This window comes from Anabrus simplex, chromosome 1 (assembly GCF_040414725.1).
Source record: "Anabrus simplex isolate iqAnaSimp1 chromosome 1, ASM4041472v1, whole genome shotgun sequence".
Taxonomy (NCBI): domain Eukaryota; kingdom Metazoa; phylum Arthropoda; class Insecta; order Orthoptera; family Tettigoniidae; genus Anabrus; species Anabrus simplex.
This window is the reverse complement of record NC_090265.1, coordinates 1,739,860,592-1,739,884,873: the sequence shown is the minus strand read 5'-3', so window position 1 is coordinate 1,739,884,873 and position 24,282 is coordinate 1,739,860,592. Positions and strand designations below refer to the sequence as shown.

At 36.9% G+C, this 24,282-nt stretch overlaps 1 protein-coding gene across 1 annotated transcript in view; it reads right to left on the bottom strand.

Moving 5' to 3' along the window:
* The window catches only part of unc-104 (kinesin family member unc-104), an 871,528-nt gene that overhangs the window by 269,769 nt on the left and 577,477 nt on the right, over positions 1 to 24,282 (bottom strand). The window contains exons 13-15 of the mRNA XM_067138474.2: positions 24,146 to 24,190; positions 18,274 to 18,476; positions 15,324 to 15,438 (exon numbers count right to left, since the gene is read on the bottom strand). Coding sequence (XP_066994575.1) covers positions 15,324 to 15,438; positions 18,274 to 18,476; positions 24,146 to 24,190 — 363 coding nt within the window. The remainder of the gene's footprint in view (positions 1 to 15,323; positions 15,439 to 18,273; positions 18,477 to 24,145; positions 24,191 to 24,282) is intronic.

Here is a 24,282-nt window from a genome sequence, read left to right as displayed (position 1 = left end):
CATCGACACAGATAGGTCCTATGGCGATGATGGGATAGGAAAGGCCTAGGAGTGAGAAGGAAGCAGCCATGGCCTTAAGTATGGTACGGCCCCAGCATTTGCCTCGTGTGAAAATGGGAAACCGCGGAAAACCATCTTCAGTGGGGCTCGAACCCACTATCTCCCAGATGAAAGCTCACAGCTTCGCACCCCTAACTGCACTGCCAACTCGCCCGGCCATAGTTTACCTGTTTCTAGTAGTAGTAGTAGTAGTAGTAGTAGTAGTAGTAGTACCACCTTTCATTCTTGTATTGTCCAACTGTGCAACACTTGTTAAAGAGTACTTCTCATTTGACTTTTGGGTACACAGATGTGGAGCACAGACCTGCCTCTAGAGAGACAGTTGTTTACAGGGTACTATGACTTCTGGTATGGACTAGAACAAATTTACTACTTTCATCAACCTGTTTCAGTCTCATCTTTAACTTTGAAAACATGAAAGTACTCAAGGTACAAGCGATGCAAATAACATAGTTTTTGATGCAGCCAGTCTCTGTGATTAAAGGTATGAAAATATGGCTGTAGGAAGAGTTACTAAAGTTTCAGTAGGCTTGGCAGACTGATATGCAATAGCATCTTCTGGCTCAGTGAAGAAAGTAACATAGAAACTACTTCACGCATCCTTTCCTTACTATGCTTTTTCAGTGACAACTAAGTTTTCTATAACAACTGATTGTGGACTTGTTGTGGATCCATACAGTATTTGAGATGAAGATTTGGTTAAAGTCAAAAGTGAATGAAGCATAATCAGTTATTGAGGATTTGTAAATTTTAAAACTGCTGAGAGCATTTGACAATATTTATAAAGAGTCAGATTACAATGAGAGAAATGGGGAGGACTTTTAAGATGGATTAAACATGTGGAGGAGATAAGGTGCAAAGCATACAGTCTTAGAGTTTATCAGCAGATCTTTACTGGGTGATAGAAAAAAAGCAAATGGCCTATTTTACACTAATATGACCGATATTATTGTACGGGCTTCCTTACTGTCATCCCAGTACAGTAGAAAGCATGATAAAACTAGACGGAGTTCAATGCCAAGCAGAATACTGTAATTAATTGGCCAACAGTCATTTAGACAAAGCCTATAGCCACTCTCTGTAAACAAATACTGTAGATAATGCTTTCTTGCAAAAATCTCTCGCAGAAAACACTCCTGTCAGCCCTTTCAACCACTTAAGCGGAACCATTGTTCAAAACAAAGAGGTCGAGGGGGGGTGTCTTTTCTCTCCACTTGTAAGAACAGCAGCTTATCAAAGCAGCTTTTTAAATTCATTCTGCTTAGCTGTGGAATGAACGTACACAACAGAAAGAAAAAAAAAAGAAAAAAACTTTGCTTCAAAATTTTATAAAGACGTCAAACGAATGCCAATATATTTAATAAAAACCTTCTATAACCAATGTTAATTTTCTTAGGGCAGTTGCCCAGGTGGCAGATTCCCTATGCTTTTCTTACATGATTTCAAAGAAATTGGAAATTTATTGAACATCTCCCTTCATATGTTATTCCAATCCCCAACTCCCCTTCCTATAAACGAATATTTGTCCTCTTGAATTCCAACTTTATCTTCTTATTGTGATCTTTCCTACTTTTAAAGACGCCACTCAAACTTATTCGTCTACTAATGTCATTCCACGCCATCTCTCCGTTGACAGCTTGGAACATACGAATTATTGCAAGAAATCAGCTTCATTTCCCGTAGCAAATCCGATTTACAAAGACTTAATAACAATAAAAAATCTTCCACTTTTTTGATACTTATATCTGCACTTAAGCAAATTAATTAATCATACACAGTACATGTTTCGTTCCTTTTTAGAACATCTACAGCTGATTTGCATTGCTTAGGTGAATTCACTAAGTATTTATCTTGGTAAGAACATCTTAAACAGGTACCTTGTTTTTCTTAAATACTACATAAATTTAAAATAAATTAAAAACAATGTGGATGGTTGAATGGGGTAGTGAAATGAGAGGGATATGGAAGTACTTATAGTTAATCTAATTTAAAAAAAAAACTATTTCTATTCATTTGAACAGATGTTGTAAAGAATGTTTTCAGCACTTTTATTGCTAAAATATTCTGCTTATCTTCTAATAAAAAGTTGTTTGAAAAAATATCTTTCCTTTGTCACTGTTCTGAATATTGCTAGGTTCTCTCTTCATTTACTCCCCCCAAGGTGGTTGCTGTTTGTATTAAATTTACAAAATGTCTCTTGAATTCAGTTAGTTGAGGAACCTTGAAGCTGATTGCTGTTTTGCTATTGATAAAAGAGCCTCCCCATAATCTTGTTGTTATCAAAATCCACTCCTACTGTGTCCTTGGAGGAGCGACGGCTGAAGCAGCCTTCCGTCTTGTGGTACGATGTCAATTTTCTTTACTGTATGAAAGTTTCTGTACACATGGGTGGGTGAAAGTTTATGTAATTCAGATTTTGTGGTACACAAGACGGAAGGCTGGTTCAGCCGTCGCTCCTCCAAGGACACAGTAGGAGTGGATTTTGATAACAACAAGATTATGGGGAGGCTCCAATAGCAAAACAGCACTCAGCTTCAAGCTTCCTCAACTAACCGAATTCAAGAGATATTTTGTAAATTTAAAACAAACAGCAACCACCTTGGAGGGAGTAAATGAAGAGAGAACCTAGCAATATTCAGAACAGTGACAAAGTAAAGTTACTTTTTCAAACAACTTTCTATTAGAAGACAAGCAGAATATTTTAGCGATAAAAGTGTTGGAAACATTTTTTACAACATCTGTTCAAATGAATAGAAATAGTTTTTTAAAATTAGGCTAACTATAAGTAGATCCATTTCCCTCTCATTTCACTACCCCATTCAACAATCCACATTGTTTTTAATTTATTTTAAATTTATGTAGTATTTAAGAAAAACAAGGTACCTGTTTAAAATGTTCTTAAAAAGATAAATACTTAGTGAATTCACCTAAGCAATGCAAAACAGCTGAAGATGTTCTAAAAAGGAACGAAATATGTACTGTGTATGATTAATTAATTTGCTTAAATGCAAATATAAGTATCAAAAAGGTGGAAGATTTTTTATTTATCAAATCTTTGTACATACCAATTAGTTGAGCAGCTCATCTTCTTTCTCCCAATTCTTCCCAGCCCAAACTTGGCAACATTCTTGTAACACTACTCGTTTGTCCGAAATCACCCAGAACAAATCGAGCTGCTTTTCTTTGGATTTTTTCCAGTTCTTGAATCAGGTAATCCTGGTGAGTGTCCCATACACTGGAACCACACTCTAGTTGGGGTCTCCCCAGAGACAAATATGCTCTCTCCTTTACATCCTTACTACAACCCCTAAATACCCTCATAACCATATGCAGAGATCTGTACCCTTTACTCACCATCATATTTATGTGACTACCCCAATGAAGATCTTTTCTTATATTAATACCTAGGTATTTACAATGATCCCCAAAGGGAACTTTCACCCCATCAACGCAGTAATTAAAACTGAGAGGATTTTTCCTATTTGTGAAACTCACAACCTGACTTTTAATCATGTTTATCATCATACTATTGCCTACTGTCAATCTCACAACATTATCGAGCTCATTTTGCAGTTGCTCACAATCTTGTAACTTATTTATTACTCTGTACAGAATAACATCATCTGCAAAAAGCCTTATCTCTGATTCCACTTCTTTACACATATCACTGAAAACATAAAGGTCCAATAATACTGCCTTGAGGAATTCCCCTCTTAATTATTACAGGGACAGATAAAGTTTCACCGACTAATTCTCTGAGTTCTATTTTCTAGAAACAGAGCCACCCATTCAGTCACTCTTTTGTCAAGTCCAATTGCACACATTCTTGCCAGTAGTCTCCCATGATCTACCCTATCAAATGCCTTAGACAGGTCAATCATGATACAGTCCAATTGACCTCCTGAATCCACGATATCTGCTATATCTTGCTGGAATCCTACAAGTTGGGCTTCAATGGAATAAACTTTCCTAAACCCAAACTGCCTTCTATCAAACCAGTTATTAGTTTCGCAAACATGTCTTATATAATCAGAAAGAATGCTTTCCCAAAGATTACATGCAATGTATGTCAAAGTGACTGGCCTGTAATTTTCAGCTTTATGTCTATCACACTTTCCTTTGTATACAGGGGCTACTATAGCAACTTTTCATTCATTTGGTAAAGTTCCTTCATGCAAACAATAATCAAACAAGTACTTCAGATATGGTACTATATCTCAAGTCATTGTCTTTAGTCATCATCATCATCATCATCATCATCATTTCCCAACTCCAGTTTCCCGGGTGTGGTGTACAAGTGCTCGCCATCTCCTTCTGTTTTCATACATCTTCTGATCCAGTACATCCTCCCATTTGTATCCCCTCCCCTCCACATCTGATCTTACAGTCTCTATCCAATGTTTTCTAGGTCTTCCCTGTGGTCTTCTTCTTACGAGATTAAGGTCAAAATATTTTCTGGCAGGTCTTTCCCTGTTCATTCTCATTATGTGACCATACCACGGAAGTCTGAGTTTATGACACTGATAATAGGAACCTCAATACCAGCTACTTTCCTATTCACTTCATTTCTGATCATAGTATATCCCGCAAAACCTTATCAATTCCAGCTGCTTTTCTAGTTTTCAGCTTTTGTATCTTACTGCAAATGTCATTGCTGTCATAGGTAAATTTTAATACTTCTTTAGTATTAGTCACCTTCTCTATCTGGACATTATCCTTGTAATCAACAACCTTTACATACTGCTGACTGAATACTTCTGCCTTTTGAAGATCCTCACATACACACTCCCCTTTTTAATTATTCCTGGAATGACCTTCTTGGAACATGTTTCCGCCTTAAAATACCTATACATACCCTTCCATTTTTCACAAATATTTGTAAGACTGCCAATTATGCTTGCCATCATGTTATCTTTAGCTGCCTTCTTTGCTAGATTCAATTTCCTAGTAAGTTCCTTCAATATCTCCTTACTTCCACAGCCATTTTTAACTATTTCTTTCCAGTCTGCAGTTCCTTCTTAGTTTCTTTATTTCTCTATTATAATAAGGTGGGTCTTTACCATTCATTACCACCTTTAAAGGAACAAACCTGTTTTCACATTCCTCAACAATTGCTTTAAATCCATCCCAGAGTCCGTTTACATTTTTATTTACCGTTTTCCACTGATCATAGTTACTTTTTAGAAACTGCCTCATGCCTGCTTTATCAGTCGTATGGTACTGCCTAATAGTCCTACTTTTAAGACCTTCCTTTCTATCACATTAATTTTTAACTATGGCAAAAACAGCTTCATGATCACTAATGCCTACTTTGGTTTCTCTAGAGAGTTCATCTGGTTTTATCAGCACCACATCCAGGATATTTTTCCCTCTAGTTGGTTCCATCACTTTCTGAATCAGCTGTTCTTCCCATAATAGCTTATTTGCCATTTGTTGGTCATGCTTCCTGTCGTTCGCATTTTCCTCCCAATTGATATTTGGTAAATTGAGGTCTCCTGCTACAATCACATTCCTTTCCATGTCGTTTCCCACATAGCTTATCAAATAATTCTGAATCCGTGTCAGAGCTACCGTTTTCCGGTCTGTACACTCCAAAGACATCAAGTTGCCTATTATCTTTAGAAATGAGCCTTACACCTAGAATTTCATGTTTCTCATCTTTAACTTAATGGATAAGACCCATCACAGGGGCAAATCAGTCATAAAACTGAATACCTCACATGAAAGAGGGATGATATAATTATTGTTTTATTTACTCAACCATTCAAAACCAAAGCTGGATGTGGAGCTGTGTCTTATTTTCGTTTTTAGATGGTTTTTCCCCCTTTCTCATAAAGGAGTTTCTCTGTTGACTTTTAAACCAATATGGTTTGGTGACAGGTAACTGAAGTAGTAGGGAGAAAAACAATAGGAGTTGGAACCCCTTGCCTAAATTAGGTATGCTACTACAGCATAACCCAAATAAGAAGCATCCAGCATTCTGTAATATTTTGTGAATCTGGGAGCTGCCAACATATGGAAAAATATAGTAAAGTTTATAAGTACTACATTTGTGCATGACTGTGAAAAAGCTAAAGAAACACTCAAAATGGAGTGAGGGCATATGATGCTGTTGATGGTGATTCGTCTATCGGATGGAGACGTTAAACCTTGAGCATACCCCTTGGTGCTATTTGACAGGAGTAGGCTATGTGCTGGCACCGGATTTCACCCTCCCCCTTCCTACCATCAGATATCATCTCATTCATTTCATCTCATTGACTCCTCTGATGAGGTTGACGTCAGGAAGGACATCCAGTCATAAAAACCCACCACGACAGATTCAACTCACTTCATACCCGACCCCGTAAAGAAATGGGACAAGGGTTGAAAAAACAAACTGAAATATGTGCAGAGAATTTTATGGATGGTCACAATAACAAAAGCACTGTTTTACGTAAGATAAAAATAGCAATTATTATTTATCTTTTTAGCAGTTTAACAACACTAACACATACAGGTTTCTGGCAGTAAGTAGTAGCCCAGGGAATTTGCCAGAAATGAAAATCGTCTTCCGCCCTGTCAATGGTAGGGTTTGTGCCCACTGCCTCCCAAATACATACACACCGTGTTGATAATTCACTCGGTTAAAATTGTGGAAGCCCAATTATGAGGAATCATGCTGAGGAGAAGGTGGTCTTGTGATGAGACAGCAAGATCTCTTTAACTGCTCTGCATGGGAACATGTATGGGAAGAAGAGTCAAAGAAAGGGCTATACCAAATAAATGGAGAGCTGCTGTAAGTAGCCCCACTATACAAAGGAAAAGGTGATAAACATAAAGCAGAAAATTACAGGCCAGTCAGCCTGACAGATGTTGCACATAATCTCTGAGAAAACATTATTTCCGATTAGACATCATCATCATTTCCAGCAAGCCAGGTGCGGTTGTATATGAGCCTCCTTCAGATTGTCCTGTTGATCCAAAGATGTTGTTCATATCTCTAATTTCAAGGTCCTTGAAAATCTGCTTCTTCCATACATCATGAGGTCTTCCTCTTAGTCTCATCCCAGGAACACTGTGGTCAAGTATGCTCGAGGAGTCCTGTGGGGATCCATTAATTTAATGTGACCACACTATTGCAATCTATTCACTTCTATAGTGTAAGAGAGTTAGTAATTATTGCAGTATGGAAAATCGAATACACATTACAAGAACACACTGATATTAAACTATGATTCTACACACGTTTATTGTACTTAATTACAGATTACAGTTTTCTTAACATGAGACACAATTACACACATATGCTTCCACTTTGCCAGTCCTTTTTTACTCAGAGTTTATATACATCCTTTACTGCCTATGACAGTCAGGGCTTCCTAGATTTCTAACCTGTATGAAAAACACAAGTTTTACACATAGGGTCTCCAGCAAGTTTCTTTCCAATCCAAGCAGCTGTCAGATATCCACATTCCTTATTTTAACCATTTTTGTTATTTGTAGACAAGAACGGAGGAACTTCATTTCTGTTGCCTGAAGACTATTCCTTATTGATCCGGTAAGTGTTGCTGCTTCCAGACCATACGTCAATATAGGTACAAGATATATTTATTACAAGGCGATCTTAGAAACTAACGGAAATGTTTCATCCAAAAGTATTTAATGTACAATGTGATAGAATGTGGAAGCTTTCTGTATTCTGTTGCTAATTCCCTGATATGTGGTATTGTCTGAAGACAGAACGCTACCTAGGTACTGAAATTATCTACAATATCCATCTTCTCATTCGCAAAATTACTAATTTGACAGATGGCAGTTAAGGTTTAGGACAGGTTATTCCAGTGAGGCTCAACTTGATTCCAGCAAGACATAGCAGATATTTTAGATTCAGGAAGTAAAATGGACTGTATTTCTGTCGACCTATTGCCTTATTTAAGGTACAGCCTCAGCATTTGTCTGGTGTGAAAATGGGAAACCACGGAAAACCATCTTCAGGGCTGCCAACAGCGGGTCCGAACGCACTATCTCCCGAATACTGGATACTGGCCACGCTTAAGTGACTGCAGTCATTGGCTCATTCCAAAGGATTTTGATAAGGTGCTAGACTCGTCACTTTCATCTGCCTCGCTCCATGAACGGTCCCATGTTGTAAAGACTTGTTGTTGACTTTCCTGTTTTCTAAATGTACAGAGCTGGCAGCATGGTCTTACGGACCAAATGCCAAAATGTAAATTTTAAAAAAAAAAATCTGCCTCGCTCGGCCCACTCTTGCTCTCTCTGAACCCGACGATATTAAGTTCGCAAGGCCTAGGAAATCTTTCATTTTCACATCCTTCTCGGCCTTTTCCTTTCTCTTCTCGACATCATGGGAGACTATAGACAAAAATTAGGGCAATTGGATTAGTATTCAAAAGTGTGACAATGGGTGGCTAAATTTCTATAAAACAGGACAAAGAACTACTGTAGAGTAGGTGAAGCATTATCTGATCATGTAATGACATGGGATGGGAGGGTGGGGGCGGGGAGGTTCTTTCATTAGGTAGTATTGGTCCGTTAAGTTTCCTTATATGAGACCCATCGCATGGAAAGGGACCTAGTCAGATTTTTATTTTTAAGATCCTTGTGGTTCTAAAATTTCTCTAAGATACTCAGCATTTAAAAAAAAAAAAAAAAAAAAAAAGACTTCATGCTTCTAGGTGCAATTTTTCAGATTAATTATTGAACTGACTTCTGCTATTAAGAAAAGTTTTTGCAAGCAGCGTATCTCCAACAGTTATGTATAAGGGGTGTTGGCTTACAAAAATTAAAGCGTATTTGGTTAGGATTGGTATGGGGTATATTTGGAAGATAGTTTGGTACAGGTTGCACACTGAGGGAGATAGTAGGGAGAGTTAAAGACATCCGAAGGCAGCGCCTGACAGAGGAATGTAGGGAGAAGTGTTCTCTTAGCCTATACAATAAAGTCACCAAAGTTGCAAGAATAAGCCTTAACATTGTAAACAGAGCAGAGAGAAGAGGTTTGTTATGGTGGTTTTTGGGGCTGTATAAGAATAAGGGATAGTCTAGAAGGACAGATAAGGTACGGTGTTTATTGTGCGAGAAAGTGTCTAATGAACTTCACTTGGTGAAAGAATGTGTTGCATTAGAAAAAGTAAGAAGTAAGTTATTGAATCCAAAGGAAAAAGTCCTACTCAAGCAGGGGGATGAATGGGAAATTATAAAATGGGTGGCAAATGAATGGACCAGGGTCGGTAATTTAAATAAATACTTATGTGCTGTTAAAAAATTATGTCTGGTCAAAATAGAAGAAGGAAATGGTCAAGTATCCTAAAAAAAATTGTAAAAAGAAGGCTTGACAAGTGTGATTCAAATGCTGCTCTTCAATAGTGAGTCAGGAGTTAAGGATATTTTGAGTTGAAAGTAGTTAATGCATAACTCAGCAGGCTGAAGAAACGTTATGTGTGTGTGCAGCGAAATGGGACAATAGAGGATGTCATGATTAAGAGCAAGCAGACAGGGTCAATCATATGGAACATGGTTCAAGGACAGTGGCTGCTTGCTAAAATGTGTGCATGTGAGGAGGAAGTGAATAGTGAGTGTTGCTGACACAAAGGATGGGGGCAGGTCATGTACCCCCACAGAGTGCCGATGTGTGGTTTTTTTTTTAACCGCCGAAAGGCATTTATTTTCTTTATTCAGTGTTGCCGTTCTGCCAAGGTCTCCGAATAGGAGCTAAACATTCCTCTGTTTTATTAGTTTTATATGTCTTGGGTTAGATGTAAATTAGTATCACACTTAGTAGGAGGCGGTAGGAGGAATAGTACATTTGGCTTTATGGGTATTGTGAACATGCATTTGGGCGAAAGCCTGCTATGTTCAATGTGCAATAAATAAATAAATAAATAAATATTATTAAGGAACTGTATTTTGAGAAAAGTCAATTACAGCTTTCACTAATTTCCTTACAAATTGATCAAAGTTTTTATGACATCGAGTGGTGAAGAATCAAATTGTTGCATTGTGTAACGTAAGTTTTCTGAGAATAGGTAGCGCAAAATGTTAAACATAGAAATGCAGTTTTTACATTCTAGACACTTTTTCAGCTCTGCTATAAAATTTCCACTGATGACTTTGGGGCCCTTTTTGTGCAATATCAATCAATTACCAATGATCTGCATTTAGGGCAGGTGCCCAGGTGCCAGATTCCCTATCTGTTGTGTTCCTAGCCTTTTCTTAAATGATTGCTAAGAAATTGGAAATTTATTTACCATCTCCTTTGGTAAGTTATTTCAATCACTAACTCCCCTTCCTATAAACAAATATTTGCCCCAATCTGTCCTCTTGAATTCCAGCCTAATCTTCATATTGTGATCTTTCCTACTTTTAAAGACACCACTCAAACTTATTCGTCTACTGATGTCATTCCACGCCATCTCTCCACTGACAGCTTGGAACATACCACTTTTTTTTTTTAATGTGTAACATTTTATTGTGTGTTATTTTCCATCTATTCAATACAATCAATCATAAGATTAAGGTTCTTTCCACATTAAAACTATGAACATGGGACATGTTTCGCACCTTTTAAAGGGCATCATCAGCCTTATCATTGCCTCAAAACCAAAAACAGGTGCCTGTTTAGCTATGATTTAATCTAAAAATTCCTAAACATTAAAAACATTAATATAATGTATAGTCATTATTTAAGGAACTTTTTGCTATTTGCTTTACGTCACACCGACATAGATAGGTCTTATGGCGACAATGGGGCAGGAAGGCCTAGGAATGGAAAGGAAACGGCCGTGGCCTTAAGTAAGGTACAGCCCCAGCATTTGTCTGGTGTGAAAATGGGAAACCACGGAAAACAATCTTCAGGACTGCCGAGAGTGGGGTTCGAACCCATTATCTCCCAGATGCGAGCTCACAGCTGCGCGCCCCTAACCGCATGGCCAACCCGCCCGGTAAAGGACCTTTTGACCAAGGCATTAGACCTTTAGCATAATAATTATTCTCATGTCTAATCAAGTTCCTTGTACCTTAATTAAGGCCACGGCCGCTTCCTTCCCAATCCTAGGCCTTTCCTATCCCTTCGTCGCCATAAGACCTATCTGTGTCATCATTTACATATGTATATAAGAAAACATAAAAGTCCAATTATACTGCCTTAAGGAATTCCCCTCTTAATTATTACAGAGTCAGATAAAGCTAATTCTCTAAGATCTAGAGTAATAAATATGTTACAGATTGTGAGCAACTGCAAAAAGACCTCAAAAATGTCGTCGTGAGATGGACAGCAGACATAAATACTTTCACTGATGGTAAAGGGGATGAAAAGTCAGGTTGTAAGTTTTACCAAGAGGGAAAAGTCCTCTTGCTTCTAATTTCTGTGTTGATGGAGTGCAAGTACTCCATAGAAATCACTGGAAGTGCAGATGTCTGCCTCTAGCTATGCACTTGGCCTTGGGAGCGCAGCAGTGGGAGAGTGGAGATGAGTGGTGTGGAGACTATCGAATACACGCCTGTCTGATAACATGGCAGTAGGTCGCCAGACACAGGCCAGTGTTGCTTAGCTTGGCAAATGTTTTATGCTCAAGTAATATGCAGGAGGAGTGGAAAGGGGAAGTGCAGAGTTGGCTGCCGCTTACTGTACCTAGGTATTAATACAGTATAAGGAAAGATCTCATTGGATTATTTACATTAATTAGGTTGTAAATAAAGTTTACATATCTCTCTATATCGTTATGAGGTTATTTAGGGGTTGTAGTAAGGATACACAGGACAGTGCGTACAAGTCACTGGAAAGACCCACACCAGGATTACTTTATTCAAAGACTGGAAAAGATCCAAAGGAAAGCAGCACGATTTGTTCTGGGCGATTTCCAACAAAAGAATAGTATTATGAAAATGTTGCAAACTTTGGGCTGGGAAGACTCAGGAGTAAGGAGATAAACATCTTGGACTAAAGGGTATGTTCCAACTGCTAGCGGAGAGATGGCGTGGAATGACATTAGTAGATGACTAAGCTTGAATGGACTTTTAAAAGTGAGAAGATAAAGTTGGAATTCAACAGGACAAACCGCAGCAAATATTCACTTGTAGGAAGAGGAATTAGAGATTAGAATACTTTACCAAGGGAGATGTTTAATCAATTTTCAAATCCTCTGAAATCATTGAAGACAAGACTACATAAACAACTGACAGGATATGTGCCAACTGGCAACAGCCCTAAATGTAAATTAGAGGTGACTGATTTACTGACTGATCGACTGACTGTCTGATTTGGACTACATCAGAGAAATGAGTGGAAGAGATGGCAAGGGAGAAGAGAAGAATAATAAACAGTTTCCAAATCAGATTTTTAAATTTTTTTTTAAAACAATTTGTTTTACATTGCACCGACATAGATCGGTCTTATGGTGATGATAGGATAGGAAAGGCCTAGGAGTGGGAAGGAAGCGACAATGCCTTAATTAAGGTACAGCCCCAGCATTTGCCTTGTGTGAAAATGGGAAACCACAGAAGCCTACTATCTCCTGCATGCAAGCTCAAAGCTGCACGCCCCTAACCGCACAGCCAACTCGCCAGGTTCAGAAAAAATCAGTTGATTTTTTAGCGCTAACAGCACTTCGTAGTTCTTTGCACAAAATTACAAGAAAGAGGAACAGACTGCTCAGGACCCCATCAAGCCTAGTTTCAAAGATACAAGATGCAGATATCACATCTAACTAACCACCAACTGGTTGTAAGTTTGAGTCTTAGATGCACCTAGCATTTTTACTCTGTGAAATGTACTGCTGTTAAGGGCTCATTTCAATGTTTTACTACTGATGAGGGTGTTAACATGATTTAGACCACTAGATTTGCTAAGTAAAGGGGTAATGAGTAGCAGAGATGGACCATGAAAGAGATCAAAATAGTTACACTTCCATCAAAAGGAGTAGTGTATGTTGCTTTTGAAAATAGCTAAGCTTTATGCATAAGAGAGTTATTTACTTCCATGCCCTCCAAAAGGCATGCTTGAAACATTAGCTCTATGCATAGTATACTAAAACACATCCATAGTCATCTCATCTATAATTTCTGTTTATTGACTTAATTTTTTCTATGTACTAGTTTCAAAAATGGGTTCCTGGTTCATCTTTCCTCAATTATGAAAGCAAGGTTGGCATAAGCTAGTTCTAACAAGAAAGAATACACGAAAAGTCAATTTTAAATGGACAAGGAGATGAGCAGCTCAGTGAAGCAGTACGTACAGAGCTATCAGTAGAGAGATGGCGTGGAATGACATTAGTAGACAAATAAGCTGGGGTGAAGCTTTTAAAGGTAGGAAAGCTCATAATACGAAGATAAAGTTGGAATTCAAGAAGACAAATCGGGGCAGAAAGAGTAATGAGGGGTTGGAATAATTTCTCAAGGGAAATGTTCTTTGACAACATTTAAGAAAAGGTTGGGTAAACAATTGATAGTGAGTCTGCCACCTGTGCGACAGCTCTAAATGCAGATCACTGATGACTGATTGAACTGGTTATGAGAGTTTATTTCAAACAGATGGCTATATTTTCCCCTTTTTACATTTCTAGATGGTAAGTACTATTTACAATAAAAATATGGAGAAATGCAAAGATTAAAATTGACAAAACTTTTATCTACCATGCATACAGTAAATAAAAATACATCACCAATACTATGCAGAAACTAAGTTCCAAACACTTTGCAACTTTATGGTCATAATTGTGCATGTGCTTGCTGCATTTGTTTATAATTTGACAAGGCACTAATGCAGCTTGCAACTGAATTGAATTTACATAATATTCGGTTTGTTCACAATGTTTAAGAAAATTAAGTCACCTTCTGCGTGTGAAATGCAACCCACTTCTAGCATGCATTTATCAACAATTTTGTGAGGTATAAGAAAAACTTGCCACAAATGATTCAATGGTATGGAGATGAATCATTTTAAAGGATGATGCAAAAAAAAAAAAAAATGCATGATGATCTTTACTAGTTGCCTCTGAATAAGAAAGAGTTGTTACGTGTAATGGACGAAAAGTTTGAAGAGAACAGACGATTCACCATTTCCTCATTTTCCCTGGATTTGCTCACAAATTTCACAGCTATTTCTTCATTATATAACAAGGATGATGATGATGATGATGATGACAAGCCTAAGATGATGACCACAAGCTATAAGCTACTTGACCCCAGTTACAGTATAGTTCCAGTGTATGGGACCTACAACAGGATTTTTATATGGGAACTGGAAAAGATGGAAAGCAGCAAAATTTGTTCTTGCTGATTTCAAACAACAGAGGAGTGTCATGAAAATGCTGCAAACTCTGGGTTTGGAAGACTTAGAGAAAGGAGATGAGCAGCTCGACGAAGCATTATGTCCAGAGCTATCAATTGAGAGATGGCATGGAATGACACTAGTAGACGAATAAGCTTGGGTGAAGCTTATAAAGATAGGAAAGCTCATAATGCGAAGATAAAGTTGGAAGACAAATAGGGGCAAATATTTGTTTACAGAAAGAGGAATAAGGGATTGGCATAATAAAGGGAAATGTCCTTTGAAAACATTTAAGAAAAGGTTAGGTAAACAATTGATAGGGAGTCTGTCACCTGTGTGACAGCCCTACATGCAGATCACTGATGATTGATTGATTGATTGATTGATTGATTGATTGATTGATTGATTGATTGATTGATTGATTGATTGATTGATGAGACCACTGCACTGCCCAAAGAAGTACAGATTACAAGGTGATGCATAGTCACAGCAGGGAATCCTTTTGGCCATTGCACCTGACTTAGGTAGCTCCTCAACTATTATCATACAGTTGAGTGGACTTCGAACCAGCCCTCAGATCCAGGTAAAAATTGCTTACCTGGCCAGGAATCAAACCCAGGGCCTCTGGGTAAGAAGCAGGCTTGTTACCCCTAGACTGCAGGACCAGAGTTCAATGGTTTAGGGATTGAAAAACCTGCTATGGCAAGTGTCTCTACAATGCTGGAAATTATACGCAAAAGTAGTTTACGAATTTATGCACTGAATGACAATATAAAAGGCTTGGAAATAAAATCTTTTTAATCAAAAATCCCATCAGAACTTAGTTTATGTATAGCTGTCATATATCCAATGCTGCACAAGTTTACCAAATCTGAATTAACAATCATGCTGAAATCCTTTCAGAAAACTGAATTAATCTGAATTTAAGAAACATTGCATGCAAGAAATACTTCAACCACACAAAGCAAGTTATGCAAATCAGGTGAATACTGACCAAAGATGTCCTCGTCATTGTTGAAATCCTCAGGAGTATATGAGCTGTACATGGACATGGTCATGCTCTGTTCCTCAACCTGCTTCTGTAGAGCATCAATCCTCGCCTCGTAATTCTGCGGCAAACACACTTGTTAACAATCTATCAAGCAATCCAGGGCTTGTATGCATATAAGAATACACACAGATTAGGGATACCAAGGCTCGGATAATTATGTGCTTAGAGTAGCCATACAAAAAATAAAGAAGTGAAAAAATGCAAACTAAGATAATGAATGTTAGGTATACCAATGCCAATAACCCGGAGCATGGTTGGTACAAGAAACTCCATCCAAAACATTGACACTTTAATTAGCCATAGAGCATCATTGTACAATGGATATAAAGAGTATTGTAATTCAGTCCATTCTGTGCAAGGCTCGGATAATTAGTTTAAAAATATTTAAGCACATAAATATATTTAATTTTTGCTGTTTGTATAATTAAATACATATTCTGGCATATTAATTAATTTTCTATATCTTCGATGCCTGCCACCTGCCCATATTTTTGATGCTTGCCAATTCTAGCAATTGGCTTCTCTGTTCAACGCCAAGAATTTCATGTTAGGTCCGTACTGAATCGAGATTCACAAAGTAGTAAATTAAAATATAAGGATCCACCTATTCAATTATTTGTGCTGAGTAGGTGGATCCCTATATTTTAATTTACTACTTTGTGATTGGCTTCTCTGTTTTGTAAGTGCACACTTGTCTTTGTTTTCTATTTAAAGACAGGAATTCCCCAATTATTAAGGATAGCAGGAGGCTGAAGCCATCAAGAGTCTCATTAAGCCTATTTTACATGAAATTACAGTGGTCTGCCGAACTTGTAAGACATGGACAGACAGTGTGGAGTTCTATTTACAAGAAATAAAATACATCCCAGAATTCATGGTGAAATTAGTGTCCACACAGAATGGATTACAATGGACAAAACAACTGATGCTACTGGCCATTACATAGCCAACATCATTGTCAGTGTGTTAAAATGCAATCCATCACAGTCATTTTTACTAAAAACAGTTCATCCCAAGAAAACTAATGGTCATACACTAGCTAAAGCTTTAATGATACTGTGATGCTTCTGTGGCCAGATAGCATCCAATATGATAAAGTGAATCTATTAATTACACCTGCTGCATCTTACATGGTTAAAGCATGCCAAGGATTGAAAGTTCTGTATGGCAAGATGATTCATTTAATTTACTGAGACAGTAACGAGTATTTTTTTCCAAATATGAACAGAGTAATAGCATCAGTGAAAAAAGTACAGTATTCATTACAGGATCCATTCGTTTGAGTTTAATGAAACAGTGTACCAATGACTTGCCACAACCTCTGCAACCAGAGTACACCAGCTGGGTTACTTGGCTGGATGCAGTGTGCTATTATGTGGGCAATTTTAAGGTAATAAAGTCAGTCCTCGAAAAGCTCATCAAAGATGATGCTGTGTGCATTAGCGAGTCTTTAGAACCTATGTGTACAAAGGGAGCTCAAGAAGACTTGTTGTACATTAAATCTAACTTCCAATTCCTAAGTTTCACAATCACAAAACTTGAAAAGAAAAACGTACCACTTTTGCCAGTTCTGCAGGACAATTTTGAAGTCTATGAGGAGCTTGAGAACTCCCCTGGGAAACCCATGGAACCCAGGAAACAAGTTCTGACAAAATTAAGGAAACTATGGTAAGTTGGCCTATTAAGAGGAAAGTGTGTCTGATGAAACATTATTTTATACTGTGAACTGGGTTATTCAGGCAGCAGGACGTTTTAACAATATTTTTTAGTAACTGGGGGTATATTTAGAGTACAAATTTAAGAATGTATTTTGGAAATTTAGTCACATATTTTCCACTTTTTAAGCACATTAATAAATACATATTTCTGAAAAGTTAAGCACATAATTATCAGAGACCTAACTGTCTCTCATTTCCTGTTTTTCTAATGTACAGAAGTTCAATAATATAAAGTTCGAAAGGAGCTTATAACTCTTCCCCTTGCCCCCTGTGAATCCTTTTCCTCATAAATACACTATATGCCAGTGGTTGAAATTTTAGACCTTATCTGATGATGTCTGGATATTTCAGGCAGATCCCTCAGTGACCACGAGCTATGGACATGAGCCAAAGTTTCAGATTCACTCAGCATCTACAGCAAGTTTGTCCTGCCTATGCCCAAGTACAGCAATACATTTCATCTGTATCTTAAAGGCTAATCTATTTACAGATGTGACTAAAAAAATTATAAAGCAACAATTTCCCAGTAAAATTTTCAGAAGTCAAATATTTCTCTATGGTACACCATCATAACTAGAAGTTTTAACGTTCATTGATATGAAGTATGCAACAAATATTTTAGGAATTTCTCTTTAAATGTTATATATGGAGGATAGTGTTTTCATATGTAGAATATTTGAAAGAGAATTGAACAGAATATTTTGGATGCCCTAAAAATTTGATCCCTAATTTTTTAGGTTTCTAGATGAAGACAATAATAATTAGGCCAATACATGAAATCATATTTTCAATTCAAAGCACAGCTGCAGCACAGCAATGTCTGCCAGCTGTTTGAATGAAAAGGTGATAGAACCTAGCTAGAAATTTGACGGATCTGAAGGGCATCCAGTTTACTGGTTTCTCTTATATACTGAGAGCATCAAGGAAATAGTGGGTCACTTAAAGCAAAGCAAGCCAGTGGTGATGTTGATGATTGGTACATGGACAATATCCTCTAAATTTCATTGTATCAATGCAGATGACATTATGCTACTGTTAAAGATATTAATTCATTACGTGAATTGCATAAAATGTTGATGACTTTCATTAATAAACAATGCAAGAGATAGTAAACTCCTCCACCAAGGATCATTAAAAAACTAAAAGTATACTTGCCTCCAAGTACAAGACCTCACCTTTCGCTGCTCTTCAAATAACTGATCAGCTTCTTCTTTTTCCTTCCTGAACTGTTCCTCCAGTACCAATAATCGTTTTTCCATTTCTGCCTTGAGGTCAATACCTTGCTTCTCCAACAACTCTACCTGAGCAAAATCCCAGTCTACATTCTCTCCATTACCAGGTGTCTCGACAGGAGAGTTCTTGTCCGTTTTTTCAGGTGCTGAACGAAAGATCAACAATTAGAATAGGTTCTCCTGAATTCCAGTATCTAGTTTCCAAGTAAATAAATGTTTTAGATATGAAAAGTTATGAATGTAATCTTTTCTAAACAGAAATTAGAACATGAAGTGATGAATGTAATCTTTTCTAAACAGAAATTAGAACAAACATAGTAGTACTGAAGGTTTATACCAGGCAAAATTCATCAAACTGTTCAACATTCGTAACATTTCATGAAGACCTTTACTTCACATTCTAAGAAGAAGAAAACATTATTCTACTTATGCCAGAAAACACCAGAAAACACACAAAACTACAGAGACGGCAAATCTTTTGACATTAATACAGTTATAGTTTCTATTGTGGTTGCAAGAAAAAAAGCTTAGTTTTTTGAGAAATACTGTATCATTAATTTCAGGTTATTGTTGTTAAATTTTGTAGAATAAAACCAAAAGATGTGAAATCCTTAAATAGAAATGAGAAAGGATGATAGCAGAAACATAATGAAAATGTAAAAATTCAAAGCAAAGAATGTTCAAAGTAACTCATACTAGGAATGAGAAAGATGCTCATGTTCTTTCTTTTCCTTTTCATTTTACACCACTAGTTACCAGCACGACAATGAACTATGTATAGCCTCGTGCAAAGTAGCTTTTCCAGTAGTTCTAACTGAATGTTTAACCCTGGAGAGGGTGCATCACAGTCTTTTTGACCAGGTTCAGAGATAAATGTTTATAATTCTTAACATAGCAGGCCACTAGCTTCCATCCCCTCAGTACCTTAAATTGGATTTATCCACTATCAGTGTGCATAAAAATTCACCCCTCACACTCCTCCATTTCAGCCTGTCTGCATTGTTTGATGGACCCGGTCTGAAACTCCTGGCGTGCCCCATGACTTATGCGTGTTTATGAGTTAAGTCTTATTTCATTTTGTCAGTTAATATAATAAGAATGTGCCAGTTTTGTTTTATTTTCATGTAAAATAGTGCCTTTGTATATAATCAAGTCCAACACATCATGGATAGAAATAGGGAAAGAGAAATCAAAAGCCTTTTAGAAAAGGAACATTTGCCAAATGTTACGATTGCCTGAAGAAGAGCAGCCCTCTGCAGCTCCACTAGAACTAGAAGGATGTGGAAGATGCACCTACTGCAACTGGAAAGCCTCCGAGAAAATCCAAGACTAGATGCCACATATGCCAGCAACATACAGTGTCTGCAAATAACACTCGGCAGTGACATGATTGTGTTCGGCATGGTATGGAAAGTCAGGAACCAAGTGATGATGCAGAATGAATGTCAACTGTTTAACATCCAATTTTTGAATTGTTAAAATACCTATGAACGTTATTTACAAGTTGGTTCAAAATTATTTACCAGTTTTGTAACATTAAAAATAGTTTTTGTTTAATTTGTGCTATTTTGTCCTGATTACATGTGATAAATCTCATAATTAGACCGTATTGAAGATAATGTATTAAAGTTAAAAACTTTTTATTTTATAACCACCTATTCAATACCAAGATAATGCACTCAATTATTTATAAAATATTCATGAGGTACATTGGTTAATAGGACATGTTTCGTTCGTCTTTACGAACATCATCAGCTACAAATAACAAAGCCTACGGTCAGGGCCCTGAGTTTATTTAAATGGTTAAAAATGTCGTTATATTAAAAGAATGGTAAAATTGTGATAAAAGTAGTTGTATAGTATTAAAATTAGACTGTAACATAGTATAACGATTAGCATCAAGAATTTTTCATAAAGTACAACGAATATTGATAATCTAAAAAGTAAAAACAATCATAAGGGTTATCAAATTAGAAAAGATGTAATAGTAGACATTAAAAAGACTTCGATATTTGAAGCGTGGATTAATTGTAGAGTTGTTGGGTATAAACTTGAAGTTTGAAATCTGAAAAGAAAGAAAAATGGAAGAGTGAAGTAGTGTTTAAAACAAGAATAAAAAGGGGATGAAAATAGTAAAAGGGGAAAGCTTACCCATTAGACCGGTGAAAATATTTACTAGTGATAACAGTGTGAATAGGACAAGGCAGGCCACTTGTTATTTCCTCTAGTGAATTGTGTTGGGTTGAGACAGATAATATTGTAGGCACTAAAATATGTCCGTATGTGACGCGTGGATAATGTTGAAAGCATGAACTTTAAATTTTTAAATCTGAAAAGAAGAAGAAAAAAGGAGGAATTGAGGCCATGTTATGACGAAAATTAAAAGGGGGAGAAACAGAAAATTGGAAAAGGAAGCTTACCTGCTGTGATAGAAAGGGAGTGTCCGCTGACGTTAGCTGCGTGAGGCAAACTGGCAAGCGGCTTTGTTGTTCCTTCTTGTGTTATATGTGTGTATACGTAGAGGCGGGGAGTGAGTCATGTGAGGAGGGGAAGTAGCTGATTCTTTAGACGCGCTAGATGTTCGTGGAGGGGGTGTCAGATGGGGGGGTGATGGAGTAGTAACTGTTGTTGCTGAGGAAATGCTCTTAACGGTTGGATAATTAAAAATGTTCATAAACTGTAAATCGTAAAAAAGAATTAAATTACATCAAAGATTTGGCCAGAATTAACAGCTATAACCCCTTGATGATTAACAAAATCATCAATAAGGTAAAATTAAAAACTGCGACTAAGTTAATTCCGGACAAACCTAAAAAATCAAAATATGCCGCTTTCACCTACACAAATCCAGGCCTATTTCAAATCACCAACCCCCTAAAGAAATACAACATCAACATCGCCCATAAAACACGATACACGAACCGTAATATTTTTCTCAATTCAAACATAGTTAACAGTAATCGCACTAAATTCTCGAACTCTGGTGTCTATAGACTTAAATGTACTCATTGTGATTTTTCATACATCGGACAAACCGGACGCAATTTCTTGACTAGGTACCTTGAACATTACAACACCTCAAAACACAAAAAATATTCCGCCATAAGTATTCACATGGAAGAAACCGGCCACAGTTTTACGACGATTGAAAAAGATCTTCAAATCCTAAAATACGTCAGTAAAAGCAAACTAATGACAGAGTTCGAGAACATTTACATATCCTTGGACCAACATTTCAATGGAAATCAAAACTTAAACGAAATTTCAGAAATCAAAAGCCCATTAATTGAGAAAATCCCAGAATTACTCTCTTTTTTAAATATAAATAACAACAACTTTATGAACATTTTTAATTATCCAACCGTTAAGAGCATTTCCTCAGCAACAACAGTTACTACTCCATCACCCCCCCATCTGACACCCCCTCCACGAACATCTAGCGCGTCTAAAGAATCAGCTACTTCCCCTCCTCACATGACTCACTCCCCGCCTCTACGTATACACACATATAACACAAGAAGGAACAACAAAGCCGCTTGCCAGTTTGCCTCACGCAGCTAACGTCAGCGGACACTCCCTTTCTATCACAGCAGGTAAGCTTCCTTTTCCAATTTTCTCTTTCTCCCCCTTTTAATTTTCGTCATAACATGGCCTCAATTCCTCCTTTTTCTTCTTCTTTTCAGATTTAAAAATTTAAAGTTCATGCTTTCAACATTATCCACGCGTCACATACGGACATATTTTAGTGCCTACAATATTATCTGTCTCAACCCAACACAATTCACTAGAGGAAATAACAAGTGGCCTGCCTTGTCCTATTCACACTGTTATCACTAGTAAATATTTTCACCGGTCTAATGGGTAAGCTTTCCCCTTTTACTATTTTCATCCCCTTTTTATTCTTGTTTTAAACACTACTTCACTCTTCCATTTTTCTTTCTTTTCAGATTTCAAACTTCAAGTTTATACCCAACAACTCTACAATTAATCCACGCTTCAAACATCGAAGTTTTTTTAATGTCTACTATTACAGCTTTTCTAATTTGATAACCCTTATGATTGTTTTTACTTTTTAGATTATCAATATTCGTTGTACTTTATGAAAAATTCTTGATGCTAATCGTTATACTATGTTACAGTCTAATTTTAATACTATACAACTACTTTTATCACAATTTTACCATTCTTTTAATATAACGACATTTTTAACCATTTAAATAAACTCAGGGCCCTGACCTTAGGCTTTGTTATTTGTAGCTGATGATGTTCGCAAAGACGAACGAAACATGTCCTATTAACCAATGTACCTCATGAATATTTTATAAATAATTGAGTGCATTATCTTGGTATTGAATAGGTGGTTATAAAATAAAAAGTTTTTAACTTTAATTTTGTCCTGACCCGGTCTAAAGCACCGTGCGTGCCTCCTCACGGGGTTATTTTTACGTGCCCTCTCCAGGCTTTAAACAGTAAATGTACTCAAAATATTGTGAAGCTGGAAAAGTAGATTTGTTTTTATAGGTCTTACCAAAGCAAGGTTGTTGCACTAGAAAAATTAGAAAGAAATATTTTGATGAGCTTTGTCAGTATGAATAGGAAGATGAGATCTCTTACAAAAGTTTGACACTTAAAGCTTACATTTCACAACACTTCATACCCCACTTTTAAATTCCTCCATATTGCTTCTCCAATACACAATGATGGAAAACATTGCCCTTTTTCATGTTTTCTTTAATATGGTATTCTTTATCTGTGATTTTTTCCTTTCTCTTCCTGCTTGATATTTTCTGTAGTTCTATATGGTTTGTATTTTTATAAGAAAGATTTCTCCTACATTTAAGACAGTACTGTTCTAGTATCTCATCGAAACAAGTACCTTCCAGCATTATTTTTCTTTTCTTCTTCTGCCTGTTGACAGACATAGTAACAGTTTTCGATTTATTTATTGTTAATCCGTGTGCTTTCAAATGTTCATTCCAGGTGTTCAGCCTCTCTTGGACTTCCTTCTCTGTATTTCCCCAAATTACTACATCATCTGCAAATGCAAATGCATTGATGTCCATATTGTTCTTCTGCTTAATTTCTTTCATGACATCATCCATGACAGTGATAAAAAGTAAGGGTGAAAGGGTACTGCCTTGTTGCACTCCTTTAGTGGTTTGGAACCAATCAGAATTACCGTTTCCTATCTGTACGCAACTGCAGCAGTCTTTGTAAAGTATTTTAACTTTCTGGATAAGACCTTTGGGTACATTTTTCTTTCTTAAGCATTCCCATATAGTCTTCCTTGGAACACTATCAAATGCTTTTCGAGATCCAAAAACAGTAGTGTTAAGTCTTTGCCCTTCTCCCAATGCTTTTCTAACAGTATTCTAAGTGCAAATATGAGATCAGTAGTTGATCGGTGTTCTCTGAATCCGTATTGTTCTTCCTGTAGTTGTGGTTCTACATTGGTTGCTGAAATTTTGATGACCAATACAAATCGATTGTAAGATTTTATTTCTGACCCTGATTTATTTCAGGGAGAAGAGGACTCTTAGATCATCAACCCCCTACTTTTGTAAGCTTTGTCAATCTTGGCAACCCCCAATTATGCAAAAAGCAGAATAAAATTTATTCGGAATAAATTTCTGATACAGTTAATACCATAAAACTACAACAGGAGAAGAAAGGAACACTGAGCATATAAAAATGTTCCCCAATATGAACGGATGGCAAACTAGGACAATATTTCAAAAATTATTTATTAGAAGACAAGGTTTCACAACACAGTGACAAGCCACACACATTCTCAAACACACAGCAATTTCAGTACCTGTATTTTCTTGTATGACAGCACTTTTCTCCCGCCTCTCCCGTGCTAAAACAGACAAACTCAACAATCAGTTTGAACTCTTTAAGTCACAAAATTCTCACTATTCTCACTTTCAGAGGTTCAAGCATTCATTCATA